Genomic DNA, 15,564 nt, shown 5'->3' with positions numbered 1-15,564 from the left:
AGGTTACACCTGTATCGGGAGCAGTGACACCACAGTGGCCAACAATACATTGGACTTTGTGTCTCCAACCCCATTTTTAGCTTTTACACTTTCGGTCTTGTTATATACTGCTGTGTCCTTAACCATCAAGTTTGACAGGAAAAGACGTACTTTGTGAAGGTATAGCCAGGTCCCTGTCATGTCAGATTTTATTCTTCTCTAGTTAGGACGAGTCCAGATACTTCCTAGAAATATTCCATTTTATCTTGGCACAGTTAGAAACAAGTCCAAAGAGGATATTCCAAGTTGGTGGCCCAGATTCCATTGGTAGCAGGAGTGGGGGGTCATGTTAACTGGTCAGGTGGTCTCTAAGCATGCCCATTTTTGCCTGGGAAGTTCTCAAAGGCTTGGTTTTCCAAATATTTCTGTTAAGACAACTAGTCTTTTGTTGAGTAGCCTCTCTGTCCCTAGACACAAAAGGTAGATACCATGGAAACTGGAGCCATTGCTTCAGTCCCTCTTTAAGAAGAGCCCGTTCTCTCCGGGGACAGTGAGCTTCTGCATTCCAGGGCTTAGCACCAGACTTGAATCAGTAAGAGCCTGTGTTATTTGCCCATGATGTGCCAGAAGCCATTTAATGCCTATCCCTGCTTTCTGAAGATCCAGGCAGCAGGGTGCAGTTAAAGTCACAGGGCAGTGTTATTAGGTCATTACAGAGAATGTGGCTAAGGGAAAGGTGTACCAAAAGTTGGGTTCTTCCCCCTTCATGATTTTGAGAGCCACTCAGGAACATATACACGTATATTCTGGACATGGCAGTATCTGCACCCACACTGGTTACACATCTTGATGCAACTGCAAGGTTCCCATTTTAGCAGAGATATCGTTCGCACATGAATGTTTTCAATAAAAGTTTGTTAAAACTGGCATTTAAAAATCAAACAAATTCATTTTAACACCTTCCACGTATAGAGGTATTATGGTTGAATTTTTATGTCAAAATTGTTTATACGTATTTCTAAAATGTTGCGTTTATATAGGACTTCACAGATTTCTGTCGATTTTCGAAGCAAGGTCCTTGCATGAATAACAGGTGATAATTAAACCTGTGTCGGTGGTCCACCAGGCCACGCCCCTTCCTTCTGCTTGTTCTGGAGATGAGGCCGCCACGCTTCTCCCCACCACCAGGGGTCGCCTGTTCCCGTAGAACCACTGCTCAAGTCTCTGTAGCAGCCCGGGATGGGGTGAGGGGACTGAGGGCTTTGGTCCCGTGTACACAATTAGATTGCCTTGGCCCGAGGCCCAGCGTTCATTTCCGCTTTGGTCTCAGCTTTTCCGTTGGTAAAGATGGGGAGGATGATCTCAGGGCCCTCAATGCCCATCAAGGAAGGATGTGGGGATGGAAACACATCCGGTTGCGGCAGTGCCTGGTCTTTCCTAAGAGGGAGGTAGAAGGCGACGCCGGGTTTCTTGTCTCTTCCGGATCACTGGTCTTAGGAGAAAGGAACAAGGATGCAGCGGGAATAGGAGATGCCTGGCTCCCTGGCTCTGAAATAAAGAAGGAAGCCTAAGCAGTGCCGTGTTACATCTGGCCAGGGAGTTGAGGGATGGGAAAGTGGGGAGGGGGTGGAGTGCCAAGGACGGTGGGGGAGAAATACATGCCCCCCCACACATACCACTCAGGAAGGTAAATAGAGGAGAAGTAAATAGAGGAAAGGAAGAGTAGGATGAGGGCAAGATAGGTCAGAGGTACCCAGAGAAGAGTCCCTGGGAACCCATCTGCATTTAGAGAAAGGGGTTATTTGCAGGTAACAGGGAAAAGGCCTCAGGACACTGTCCTCAGTCTAGGTTTGGGGGTAGGTGTCCAATGCGCAGGAAAGGAGCAAGCCATGCACCTTTTAGAGGAGAGAGACCAAGGATGTTTGCACAGAAGCGGACTCTGAGTAAGATTTGAATACACAGCTACAACACATTTTTTGAGAGCCTACTATGTGCCAAGCTGTGGGCTAGCCCCTTGGAATTTGGCTGTGAACACAGACACAGTTGCTACCCATTTAGAGAGCTTACAGTCAAGTGGGAATCTATAGTCTAGTCCTGAAATAAACCTGTAGATTTAATTGTGGTGGGAGCCCACAGAGTGTGGGGGGACAGACTGACTTGGTCTGGGATCCCTGCTGAGGGTCACTTAAGCTGTGGCCCTAAGGAAGAGGGAGGAAAAGGGCCAGAGTGTTCCAGCGGAAGACTGGCAGGTACACAGCTCCCATATAAGAAGGAGCCTGTTTGAGACTAGAAAGGGATGAAAGAAGCCCTATAACATTGTAAGTGTTTACACCTTACCCAGGCTTCCTGAATACTGGAACACCTTCTGGTCTCTCTCCTGGGTAGAATTTGAGCGGTGAGCTAATGAATCAAATGTAAAGACAACTAAAGAAGCTCTGGTGATCTGCTAGGTGCAGGGTGAGGACCAGGGTAGGAGGGAAGGAGAGTATGCTTGTGTCACCTGTGAAGAAGGCATTGCCAGTTGCAGAGATAAGGAGAGTAGATTTGGGGGTCAGGGTGGCAAACTTTTTTAAAGTAAACTATACATATAGAACAGTCCTTTTTTTGTTTTTGACTGTGTTTACTATACGTTAAGAGAACCCTCTCATGACTGAGTAAAGATCTAAATTTTTTCCAACTGAAATTTCCTTAAGTCAATAGGGTGCAGAATAGGCCACCCTGATGCCCCAATCATGCAGGAACCACAGAAAGAAGATGTGTGTGAGTGAGTCCATGGGAAAAAGTGAAGGAGAAGTAGATAGGGGCCTGATCTTATGAGGCAACAAGAAACATTTGGTTTCCATTCAACCAGCCATGAGCAGTCACGCAAGGGTTTTAGGCAGAGCTGTGACAGGACACAATCTGCTATAAGAAAGTTTCCGGAGCAGGGAAGGACAGGGTATGTGAGACAAAGGCACACCAGGGGCAGAGGGAAGCAGGGTGGTGCCAGCTTGTGCACTTTACCCTGAAGGCCAGAGAAAGCCAACCTCAACTTTCAACCCCAACTCTAAATGAAAGTAGTGCGCTGCCTTCCAGAAAAACAGAGGCAAACTACACACCAAGTTTTATATCCACTTTCAGGGAGATGGAGGGAGGATCTGTCACAAACCTCTGAATCTGTAGCAATAAATGATCACGCACCATGGAAGAATAGGCCAGAGACTCCTGTGAGGAAGCTTGTCTGTGCCTCTGTCCATCAGCCCTCCATCACCCATCACAGCGGCCACCAAAGTAAGCTGACTCAGCAGGTCTCGGAAGGCAGCAGGCCACGGAAGGAGAGGGGTATAGCCAGCTGATGCTATGCCAGCCCCAATATTGTCCCTCATTCATCAACCCAGGAGGGTCCCTTCTCTCCCTATGGCCAACCACCTTGCTTCAAGGTTGTCCCTGACATTAACTAACCCAACCACAGACAAAGTTCAATTAGACCTGGACTATCTGCCTGGGTAAAAATATCCGAGGACTCATTCTCCCTCAACCCTCACGGGACCTCTTTCTCCACTCCCAGGTCTCCCCTCCTTATCCCCTCATGTTTAGGCCTGTCCCATGCCACCCATTTGGCCCTGACCTCATGTTCCAAAAGTTCTCCCTTCCGTCTTTCTGCCCCACCCCTTCCACTGGCCCCTGCGGATTCCTATTCCCCTGGGAGAGAAGAATCCTGGTATTTTCAGCACCCTTTCCCCTACTTCCCTGGCTGTCCTGTGGTGGCCCCACACCCCCAGGCCCTCCCCTTGGCCTCACCTTCCACTGCCAGAGCCCCACCTGCCCCCAGTGCATTCTTCTCCCAGTGTTTCCTCATGTTTGAAATCCAGGTCACCTCTCCCTTCTCATCTCATTTTTGTCTCTTTTTCTCCGTATTGACTGATTTTTTAAATCATAAAAATAGTTAATGTTTGTCATTTTAAAAAGTCTCAAGAGTATAGAAATATAAAGCTATGACACATTTCTAGCTGATCTCACATTCCCAGGAGACACGCACACCTGGCTGCTCGGTTCAAGCTTCTTGGGTCCATGTTAGGGATGCCATCATCTCTAAATTACAGCTCTTAACCAAAAAGAAGAGAAACCAACCCTAGCTAGTTGAGGCTGAATATAACTTATTGAAAGAATTCTGTAACTCACAGCATCTCCAGGAGGTCCAGAGAACCAGCCAGGAACAATGCCCCCAAAGTCACAGCGAAGCTGGCCTAGTGGAGGCAGCCCTGAGAACAGACACCACCATCTGCCAGCTCTGCTGGCCCAGGCCCTGAGTGGTACCACTAGGGTCTCAGCCTCCTCGGCCTTTGGAAACAAGATACAGCTGTCTCCCCTCCCAGGGTAGATTCCTCTTGGGGCCTGCTTCAGATACGAAGTCTAACATGGGGGCATCTGACTGGCAGATAGCTGCAAGGGGCACTGGGAAGGCCTTGTCCAGCTTCTGTGCATGAAAGCAAGATTCATGAGCTGGAGACGACTCCAAGTGTAGGAAGTGCTCAACAATCAGAAAGAATGGCCGATGTCCCCTTCAGTTCTCCAGGAGTCCAGCCACCTTCATCTCAGCATCTCCTGCTCTGTGGGCCACACTTGCCCACCTCTGAGACCTCTGGCCACACCCTGCTTACTTGTCATCTTTCTGGTCCTCAGAAACCACCCCCTTCCTCACAGTGCCTCCTGCTGTGCTCACACCAGGAATCCCAACTAGGCTTCACCACCTTCTCTGTCTGCTGACAACTACGTCAGCCGTGACACCACCACCTCAGGAAGAGCCCATATTTACTGTGCCCGCATGGTGTTTGATGTGTGGTCCTCTCATGCAGCCCTCAGCCCCACCCCCACTCCGGGCAGAAGGAATGCCTTACTAATATCTTCATTTACGCAAGAGGAAGTAGAAATCAAGAGAAACTGAACATCTCCAGGGGTTTGCCCTCTCTGTCACTCATAGTGGCCCCTTAGAACAGGGTCTGTGCCACATTCCTTCTCTGCGGGGATCCCTTTGTTCCCAATGAGCTAAAGGCTTTATGTCATATTGGAATTGTCCTAGGAGTCACATCTTCTCAGACTCCTACAGAACAGTTGTTTCTCAAACTTGACTGATCATAAGCTTGATCTAGGATGCTTATTAAAAGTAATATAGATTCCCGATTTTCTTCTGCAGCATCCAGTTCTTAAGATCTCAGGAAGGTCTGGGAATCTAAGACTTTCAACAAGTCCTCCAGTGATTCTTCTGACCATGCAAATGGGGGAAATACTGCCCTGGAGAGCTGTTCATTTCCTTAGCTCGGACTTTGACTGCCCTGGGCCTGTAAGTTATGGCCTGCTCTCAGAGATCAGTATCTGAGATCTGAAATGCGGAGAATCACTGTGCTTTGGGAGGACCATAAACAGGCACTCATGTACTGCCAGACGATGGGACACTGAAACCTTCAAGATGTGTTTCCAGCAATTCCCCTTCTAGGAATTCATCCCGAGGGAATAGCAATGGCTGCACACAAAGCAATCCTGTGCCAAAGATGGAGAAAGAGGATTGTCCAAATCTTCCTGTGCAATTAGCTAGAAGCACCGTCCTGCAGGACAGGCTGGGGTGAGACAAAGCCATGAAGGAGGACTCCTTCCTCTCCCTTCTCTCCCTGATCTGTCCAAGCCAGTGACCCCACAGAGGTGACATGGATTCCATCCTCTACCTGGGGCCCTTTTACTCACCCAGGCTCTGGCATTTGCCTATGCAAAGCCCAGAACAGAGGGAGGGTATGGCTGTGGTGAGGGCAGTGCGGGCTGGGAACCCTCACTGAGTTTTGCGTTTGCACTGGGATGGTCTGTAAAGCCTCCTGATAACTTTAACCTGTTGGTTCTGGTACCATAGGAGGTCCCTTTGGGCGAGGGAAGTTGCCCCCTGCCTTATGGTCCAAATGTAGAACAAAGGTCAGCTGGGGAGTGGAGGTCAGGGAGGAGATCCCTCCCTGATTCCAGGCCTGGATGGTTTCTTTGTTTTCGTTTTCTCAGTTTTTCCCACTGCACCAAATAGCCTCCCTGTTAAGCCACCCCAATGAGTCTTCATGGCTTAAGTGCCCTTTAGCCCTTCCTAGGCGTCATCTGGTCTTCTTCTCTGTAGGCGGTGGCCAGCTCCAACCCTGGTGCTCTCTCCCCAGTGCCCCCAGCACCATGGCCTCCAAAGATGCAAGCACATGGCCTTCATTTCTCCTTTATGCCACAGCCAGGCCCTCACCAAAATAATAAACACAGGAAAGTTAAGGTGCCCTGGAAAGGTTTTACATTCATGAGCGTAGTCTGTGTTTCCTCATTCCTTGATTTAAACAGAGTTAAACACTAGGCTCCGGCCCTTCTTTTTACCCCAACACTTCTCAGAAGTCCGAGTTCCAAAATTCACTCAGGTAACAGACCACCTGGAAATCATGGACTCCTTAAGGAAGCCTGCGAGTATTGATGCGTCTAAGTCCATCACAGGAAAGTTGGGTCAGGACCCAATCCTAGAGGAGATACAGGATGGCTCAGTTGTTAGTGCGCAGGCTCTGGGTTGGGCAAAACTTGAGTTGAATCCCACCTTCCACACTTACTAATTGCATGACCTTCAGAGAGCCACTCAACTTCTCAGTCTCCGTGCAATGGACTGAACTGTGTTCCCGCAAAATTCCTATGTTGGAGCCCTACCTCCGAAAGTGACTGTATTTGGAGATAGAACCTTTAGGGAGGTAATTAAGGTTAAATGGGGTCATGAGGATGAGACCTTGATTCAATAGAACTGGTGTCCTTGTCAGAGGAAGTGACACCAGAGCTCTCTCTCTCTCTCCACACAGGCACAGAAGAAAGGCCATGTGAGGACACAGCACGAAGCTGACTGCAAGCCAGGAAGAGAACTCTCACCAGAAACCAACCCTGATGGCACCTTGATCTTAGATTTCCAGCCTCCAGAACAGTGGAAAATAAATTTTTGTTTTTCAAACTATCCGGTCTGTGGTATTGTGTGATGGCAGCCTGAGCTGAGTCATACACTTAGTTTCCTTATCTGAAAAGCAAGGATAAAACTAGTCCTTGCATCATGCAGCTACTGTGACACTCCATTGAGGAAACACACCTGTAATGCCTGCCTATTTAGTTTTGTGTGTGTATATGTGTGTATGTATTTTAAATTAAAGTTTATTAGGGTGACAATGGTTAGTAAAGTTACATAGGTTTCCGGTGTACAATTCTGTAATACATCATCTATATATCACACTGTGTGTTCACCACCCAGAGTCAATTCTCCTTCCATCACCATATATTTGATCCCCGTTTAGTTTTCCTACAGCATCTTCAGCACCTGGAATAGTGGGAGTTTCATAAATATCTCCTGAGTGAAAAAATACATCATCAAAAAGGAAGCTGTCAAACTAAATACGAGTGCATGTCTCTGAGCTTTTCACTAACCTCCATTTCATTGACATTGATCACCACTCACCAGCAAATGACAGCAGGCACAAAGGGTTTAAGGAAAGAGTCTGCAAGGGCAGTTTCCTGGTTTTAACTGGATCTGCCCACTAATGTCATGTCTTCTGTGGACTGGGAAAGGGCTTGGTCTGGTTGATCTGTAGGCAAGTTTGAGCCTCTGGGAGGAGGGGACATTGATCAGAGAGCTGAAGGAAGCCAGATAGCCTTTGAACCCTGGTCCAGGGCTGGGCTGAGGGGAGAGCCTTTCCTCCTGTAGGGCCGAGGGGCTGGAGACCACAACTGCGGGAGGCCCTGTGTGGGGAGCTAGGGTTGGGCCCTGGGAGTGGCATGGGGGAAGCGGGCCTGGGGTTGGAGGCCACAGCAGGCCCACCTTCCTGGTGCTTGTGGGATGCAAATAACAGGAACAATAGGGTCCCTGTCCCCAGGCCATTTGTAGCAGTGGCTGGGCTCCCTGGAGGCATAACTCCTTCACCTTGGCCATGGTGAGACTTGGTTCTGGGACAGCCCCAGGAGCACAGACCTGCCCGTACCTGGGAGCCAGGCCTCTGAGCAGGGAAAGGCATCCAGTTACACTGACCACAGCCTTATTCCCCTCCCTGACTCTTTCCAGGACAAGCTCTGGAGGAGCAAGCCCCGGTGAGTGTTCGGCTCCTCTCTTTCCTTCTGCCTTCCTTTCTTGTCTCCACTTGCCACCCTTTTCCTGGGCACAGCCATCCTTGGAGCTGTGCTGATTGTGCCTGGGCTCTCCCCACATGCCCCATGAGACCACTCACATACCTCAACCCGCTGTGAGCACTAGGGCTTCCCTACTACTGGCTTCCCTGGGGCACCAATCATCAAGCTGTGTACCCCAGGGTACTAGCTCTGCCCCCCAGACTCTTCCTCCTGCTGCCCTGTCTCAGGCTGCTGTCACACAACTCCTGTGTCTGGCTGACACAAACTCAAGGGTCCCTTGGGCATACTTGACTAGAGTCCGATTACAGGTTGGGACCACCCCTTCCACCCCCAAGATGTGTAGGTAAGTGACACAGTGGGCAAGAGGGGCCCAGCTCTAAGGGGTCCCCTGCAAGTCAAGTCTCCCCTCAGTCACAGTCCAGCACTGCCAAGGGGTCTAGCTCTCCCACGTGTCTTGTACAGAATTAGGGGTACATGGGGGGGGGGACTGGCATAGGTGCAACAGGCAGCTAGCTGGGAGGTGTCCTTGTTTCCAAAATGCCTGCCATTGGCCCTGCTGCAGTGTTGGAAAGGCCCATGATGAATGGTTCTTTGGAGCTGAACGAAGCACTGAGGCTCACTGTAGAAGTGCAGATGGTTTATTATATTGGGGAGAGAGAGTAACTCATTGTGCTAGAGAGGGGGTGGGCTGGCAGGAGATGAGGCCTGTCTCATCAGTCTCCTGTCAAGACTCCCCCATTTGGAGAACAGATGCCCCCTGCCCATCTCCTCTGTCGGCAGCAGGGACCTGGAGACACAGGGTAAGTCCAGCTGCTGAGCCTGGGGTGGGAGGTGGGGGAGGGAGAGGCCACCACTGCTCCTGCACTTCTTCTACCCTCCCTGTGCTCAGCACCCCATCCCGAAGGCCCAGGAGGAGGAGGAAGAAGAGGAGGATGAATATGAGCTGCCCCCCTGTGAGGCTCCGCCCGTCAATCTAGCGCCTGCCCACCTTCCTGGCACTGAGGAGAACGCTTTGTACCTGGGTGAGGGCTGGGGAGGGGAGGCAGAAAGGTTGGGTGGTTGGGCAGGGCAGGAAGGTCCCCACAAGAGAACTGGGTGCAGGCCTGGGCTTTTTTCCATCTGTGCTGGGCAGCCAGGGGAGGCCTTAGCTGGCAGTTGCTGAAGCCTTTTGGCTGGAGAGAGAGAGAGAGAGAAAGAGAGAGAGAGAGGAGGGAGGGAGGAGAGAAGAGGCTGGAGGGGCAGTGTAACCAAGGCAACAGTGGGAAAGCAGGAGGCCCAGCCTGGTCCCTAGAGCCCGGTGTTCTTCCTCTGAGATCCCAGCACATCTCAGCAAGGGTAGGGGTGCCAGGAGAACCCATTGGCATCCCACCCCCACTGCTCCCTGGGCTGGGCCAGATGGGGGCAGGGAAGTAGGTGGCCTCCAGTTGCCATGGAGACAGGGCTGTCGGTTTGCCAGCTGGGACGGAAGGGAGGGACTGGAGGGAAGGAGGAGGAAATGGAGGGTAGGTGGGGGTGGGAGGAAAATGGCAACCTACATGGGGGGAACCCAGTGACCCACAATGCTTGGGGTCTTTTCCAGATCACTCTGGACCCCTGGGCCCATCCAAGTCACCACCACCGAAGCCCCAGCCCAAGATGGTAAATAGCCTCCCAAGTCACTCATTCCCCACCCACCCCACCCCATGCTACCATTTCCCAGTGAGTAAATCTAAGATGCATCTCATTTGCAAGATTCCCCCACATGTGCACTCAAAAGGCCCCTGAAAAATTAGATGCATCAGAAGCCAGAGCCCTGTGAACAGCTGCTTCTCCCCACCTGCCTGATTGGCTCCTTTCACCCTTCAGTCAGCGTCACCCAGGACTCACCTTTCTCGCCTGAGCTGAGAAGGTGGGGGGGAGGGAAGGAGACAAAACAGGCTCCGTTGCCCCTCAGTGGACCCTGGCGCCTGAGGACCCCTCCCTGCCTAGACAGCGAAGAAATCCCTCACTCAGCTGCCAATCACTGCCAACTCTCATTCCCACCAGGAGCCAGGATCCCGCTGTGGGCTTTGAAACCTACCACTATCATCATATACTTTATTGGAATAAAAAGAAAATAAGGAGAGTTTCACAACAAAGAGCCACAGAATTAAGGCAAAGGGAAGAGTCGCCTCCTTTGTACATTAACTCCTGTGTTGCTGTGATTTTTAAGCTGCACAGATATAGATTGCCCTACTATCCTTGCCCTCCCAATACCTCAGTTTCCCTTCCATACCCTGACCACACTGCCCATTGTGCCCACAGTTGAAGACGCCACTGAGCCTGCAGGAGTCTGTGAAGCAGAGATTGCTCTCTGGGAGAGGAGGTAACCGGGATGTCCTCTTTCCAGGGCTCACCCTCTCCCCTGCCCTGAGAAGGGGAATCAGGCCCCACGGGGTACAGTTGAGCTGCCTTAAATTGGTCTCATGCTGAGCCTGCTTACTGCTCTCCCCCAACTGGTCCTCATTTTTACCTGCCTATGTGCTCTTAAGGAAGAGAGTAGGAAGAGAGCAGGGCCCCAGACATGAAATACTTTGCCTGAGATCACAGAAGCAGAGTCTGAGGGGCATCACAGGATGAAGAGATCTGACAGGCAGCGTACTTTGCCTGGAGGATCCTCACTATTGAGACATATCCGGGTGTCATCCCCCATCGAGGGGGCCCTGGGGCCATCAGACTCTGATTCCAGCCATTTCATTATTGCCACCACTGCCCAGAGACTTTCCCCTATGGTAGGTGCCGAGAGGCCTATGACCATGGAACCCTGGATGTCAGGCCAGGGAAGGACCTCAGCCAGCATGTGTTTGTCTGAAAGTGACCCCAGGAGGGGCTGCCCCCTGGCCAAGATCAGACTGCTAACCTGAGGCACATTTATTTTTACATGCTCAGTTGTTGGTAAACCTCCATGACCTTGAGGGTAGTTTTGATTTTTAGAAGTCTGAAGTCATTTGGAGCCAAGCTTGGCAAACGAGTTGGGAGGTAAAGTCAGACAACACCCTGGGTTTGTGAGGGTGGCCTTCTACCAGGGCTTCAAAGCTGGCTCTGAGGATATAGAGAAGTTCCAAGGATACTCCACTCTTCCAGCCTAAGTATCACTCAGCTCCTTTCTCCCTGCGCTCATGACTGGTGGTCCTCTCCTTTTCCTTCCAGAGCTGAGTGCATCAGCCCAAGGGGTGAGTGGCCCCTTCAATCCCTAACTCACACTCTAGGGTTCTGACTAGGAAGTTGGCAGGGTTGGGTTGGGGGCCTAGAAGGGCCAGGAAATGTCTCTGAAACCCAGGAAAAGGGGCCAGAGCCGAGTCCCTCCCTGTCTGCCATAGGCCCCTGGTAGGGTGTAAGTCAGTTGTCCTGAGGGTGCCACCAAGGGCTACTGGGAGGGCATTGCCCAGAGCTCCTCTTGGACACCCACGTTCTCTGACAGCTGGGTCCTGTGGGCTCCTCTGAAGGGAAAGGTGCTCGTGGGGTGCCCCCTTCCATGCAAAGGAGCAACTTTAATCACTCCAGCTGGCTCCTCAAAAGAGGTCCACCTTGTGAGGGGGGAGCGAAGTGCCAATAGCACCCCCAGTGATGGCTGTGCCCTCCCTCCCATTCACTTGTCAAACCCTTGGTCCCACATACCCCTCCCTAGGTGCCAGGCTCCGAGAAGACACCTGATGAGGACATCTACCTGGAGTGCGAGCCCAGTCCAGGTGAACCACCGCCCTCTGCCCCAGACCCATCCGGGGCTAAGGCCCTTGCTGCTCACAGCACGACACGTTCTCCTGGCTCCATCTTCTTCCCTCGTCTTCTCTCACCACCGCCACCAACACACATTTGCCTTCAGACACCCACATGGACACACATGCTTCCACGTCTGGTCAGGTTGATCTCCACTGTACCTACAAGGGAGGGTCCCCCTTAGAGCAAGGGCTGTGTGGGGCTTCCCTGCAACCTGGTTTCAAGGACTCCCAGAAAGCTGAGGCTGCAGAGAAGTGGCAGCTCGGCGGGTGTCCTCAGACCCTCCTGCCTGTATGGACCTCCTGTCTGGTTCCCAGTCCAGCCCGGTCTGTCCTCTGTTTTAGTTCCTGCCTTGCCTCAGACTCTGGACTCCCAAGTCCTGATGCCCCCAGTCCCTCTGCCAAGGACATCAATACGGTCCAGGTGAGTGCCCCAGCAGGTGTGTGTGTGAGAGAGAGAGAGAGAGAGAGAGAGAGAGAGAGAGAGAGAGAGAGAGAGAGAGAGAGAGAGAGAGAGAGAGAGAGAGAAGTGGGAGCACTCAGGCTTCCCCAGCCCTGACCCTGGGATCTCTGGGTTCACTGGGTCTTTCTTTTGAAGGAAGTAAAGACCCTGAGCTCTGTTCCCCAATTTGCTCCCCACAGGCCCACCACAGCCCCCCAGGAAACTTGGAATGTAAGAGGCTGGTGGTGGTGGTGGTGGGGCAGTGAGTGGGGATGGAGGGAGGGAGCCTCAGGATGGGACGTTAGGCCCAGGGAAGCAGGCCTGCAGGGCCGAGTCTCTTCTGACCAGATCTCCTGTGTCCCAGGGAACAGCGAATGTCACTTTTAAAGGTGAGTACAGGCACCTTCAGCATGAACCCTGAACCCTGAACCCCAGCAGTCCTGCCAGGGCCCACCACAACCACAGCCCTGAAGGCCATGGACTTCCTCCCAGACCCTATGCCCCACTTTGCTGATGCCCCTGCAGCTCTGCCTCCAGTTGAGAGCAGGCCTGAGGGGACCCCACTGGGCACTTTCCAGGGTCTGCGTCAAAGCGGGAAGCTCCCAGCCTGACCTCACGATTACCCCTCATTTGGAGGTCATGCTTGCCTAGCTGGTGGGTCTTACCAGAGCCCAAGACCTGGAGAAGAGGGCTGAAGCACTGGGTGCTCTGCTTTAGGTTTCAGGCCTATGCACATAGCCCCTCCAACCTCAAGACCCCTGCAACCCCTGCAGCCCAGGGCCCCAAGCCTCTTTTGTCTAATCCTCTCCCAGCCCCCCACTATAACCTGCTTCTTCTAGCAGGAAGGCGATCTTCTCTTTCCTTTGTAACTCCCACCGGGAGCACCTCAGCTTCTGAGGTGAGGAGGGTCTGAGAGAGGGCTGGGGGTGGAGGCCCATTGGGAACACTCTTGGGCTGGTGTTCATCATTGCAAGGAATACTCATTGAACACGTGTGTGCAGCGCCGTGCTGGACACACATCTTTATTCTGCTTGCACACATTCAGTCTGGGGAAGGCAGCTGTGAACACAAATAACTGTACCCTGGGTCCTCTGTTCCCCACCTCCTATCTAGTGGCCCTGTACACACATCTCTGAGCACGTGTGTGTGTGTGTGTGTGTGTGTGTGTACGTACGTACAGGACGGCAGCCTGCTGGCTCAGCCTTGGTACTCAGGGAACTGTGACCGTTATGCTGTTGAAAATGCCCTGCTCCGATGCCAAAAGGTAGGCAACCACAGAGCCCCTGAGCCTTCTTGGAACTCCTTCAGCTCATGGGCTATGGCTGGCTGAGCAGGCAGGGGGGCAGCAGGGCAAGGGGGTGGGTCTGGCTATGGAGGGTCAAGGCTGCGGGTGGACAGTTAGAAGAAAAGGCTAATGGATGGGCCTCCTCCACAGGACGGGGCCTACACTGTGCGCCCCAGCTCAGGACCTCATGGCTCCCAGCCTCTCACCCTAGCAGTGCTTCTCCATGGCCGGGTCTTCAACATTCCCATCCGGCGGCTGGATGGTGGGCGCCACTATGCCCTGGGCCGAGAGGGCAGGAACCATGAGGAGGTGGGTGCTGGAGGAGGTAGGGGACTAAAGGGCAATGAGGACACAGCAGGGAAGCACCCTGGGCCCAGCTAGGAGTATCTGCCTAGGGAAAAACCCACATTCCATATTTTCCTGGAGTGGGTGAAAAAGATAGTGGTCAGTGACCTGAATCCCTTCCCAGAGGCCCACCTTCTTCTGGGGGAGGCACTTCCTCCTGCATGGCTCAGGCTGCACAGGGCCTGGGTGGGGGCATTTGTACCTGTAATGAACCAACTGGCAGGAGGGCAGAGCCCAGGTAGTCCAGATTCTGTCTGTGCCAGGACTCAACTTGCACCCAGCACTTGCTGGGCTGCAAACTAGAGCCAGTCACCTGCCACTCGGCTCCCCGTGCTAGAGGACAGGGGCAGAGGCACATCCCCCAAGTGATTTCCATCTGGCCTTGGAAATATGAGCCTGGCAGACAACGTGCCCATAGATGTAGTCGCAGGAAAGTTGCACGAGGCCTGGAATCGGGCAGCAAAATGGCAGTGGAGCCTCATGGGACAAACAGGAAGGAAAATATTTGTAAAAATGTCAACAAGGCCGCTTGCCAGAGGCCCGCAGTCCCGTCAGGAAGTTTCTCCCAGCGTGAGGCTCCCGGGACTCACGGATGCCCTGCCTCTCCATCCAGCGCTTCTCCTCTGTGGCTGCCATGGTCCAGCACTACAAGCAGCACACCCTGCCCCTGGTGGACAGACACAGCGGTAGCCGTCAGCTCACCTGTCTGCTCTTCCCCATCAAGCCCTGATGCCCCAGCAGATGTCCACACCCACCTCCGGCCCCATCAGTTGCTTCTTGCCCAGTCTGCCTTGGGCTGGGCTGTCTCCCTCTCCCCTCTCCCAGGTCTCCACCCCTCCAGACCCTCCCCATCCCTTGCCCCAGTCCCTGCAGGCCCAGATGAGAGGCACTGGGAAAGGCTGCCCAGAGACAGAAAGGGTCCCGGAGACCCCATACCATGCTCACCCAGAGCCTGGCCCTGCACTCCCTGCTTCATCTCCAAGGCTGAAAAGCAAGGGTCAGGCAGGGCCCCCATTCCCAGCTCCCAAGAATGGCTGTGTCTACCCTGTTACTAGGGCCTCCCAAGCTGCTCAAGGATGAAGGCCTCCTGGGGAAACTGAGCCTCTTGGGAACAGCTCAGACACTGCTGGGACACAAAGAGAATCCTCTCACATTTTCTTGGAGGCTTAACACAGGTGGGGCGTTAGGGGGTACTTGGTTGCCCTGCATGTAGTTCACTTTCAATAAATATTTGTTGAATAAATTCTTGAATTTGCTGAGTGAAGCAGAGGTGGCCTCCACGAGACTCCAAGGTTTTCAAATGTCCCAGGGCACAAACTAGGCCTGTGAGTGATAGAGCCATGGTGGCCAGACCAGGGCAGAAAGCACCAGCCCCCTTTCTGCCCACTGACTGCGCATTTGCCTGTAGATGGGGTGGGGGTTGTCGGAGAGGGTACTGGAGGGATGTTCAGTGCTGGCTCTGCCACCCCATTAAATGATGAGAATGGAGTTAAGTACTTTTCCACCACCTGTTTACCGCACAGTGTGCCCCTAGGGAGGGAGGCGCCTGATTTTGCTCACTTGGTGTTGTCTGGAGTAGGGGAGACAGGCGGACTCCAGGAAATTACTGGATTTGGGCACGCCAGTCCTAGGAGCAAAAGCTA

General features: G+C 52.7%; 1 protein-coding gene across 4 annotated transcripts; it reads left to right on the top strand.

Annotated features, from left to right (window-relative positions):
• The first annotated feature begins 8,630 nt into the window (after window positions 1–8,630).
• SH2D6 (SH2 domain containing 6) lies at window positions 8,631–15,164 on the top strand. 4 transcript variants are annotated; one of them, XM_088796062.1, is made up of 13 exons: window positions 8,631–8,915; window positions 9,005–9,137; window positions 9,695–9,753; window positions 10,399–10,459; window positions 11,284–11,306; window positions 11,762–11,822; window positions 12,195–12,273; window positions 12,492–12,522; window positions 12,656–12,680; window positions 13,134–13,189; window positions 13,472–13,555; window positions 13,727–13,885; window positions 14,535–15,164. In XM_088796062.1, exons 1-13 carry the CDS (start codon window positions 8,814–8,816, stop codon window positions 14,649–14,651), a joined length of 990 nt encoding a protein of 329 aa, XP_088652188.1. In that variant the 5' UTR covers window positions 8,631–8,813; the 3' UTR covers window positions 14,652–15,164. The 4 variants fall into 4 exon arrangements, with proteins under 4 accessions (XP_088652188.1, XP_088652189.1, XP_088652190.1 ...); XM_088796065.1 differs by having other exon boundaries at window positions 8,652–8,915; window positions 13,131–13,189; XM_088796063.1 differs by lacking the exons at window positions 12,656–12,680; window positions 13,134–13,189 and having other exon boundaries at window positions 8,634–8,915.
• The last annotated feature ends 400 nt before the right edge of the window (window positions 15,165–15,564 follow it).

Source organism: Rhinolophus sinicus, chromosome 2, assembly GCF_057876585.1.
Source record: "Rhinolophus sinicus isolate RSI-liver-muscle chromosome 2, RSI-T2T, whole genome shotgun sequence".
Lineage (NCBI taxonomy): Eukaryota > Metazoa > Chordata > Mammalia > Chiroptera > Rhinolophidae > Rhinolophus > Rhinolophus sinicus.
The sequence above is the reverse complement of the archived record's forward strand: the minus strand, read 5'-3'. Positions and strand labels throughout refer to the sequence as shown.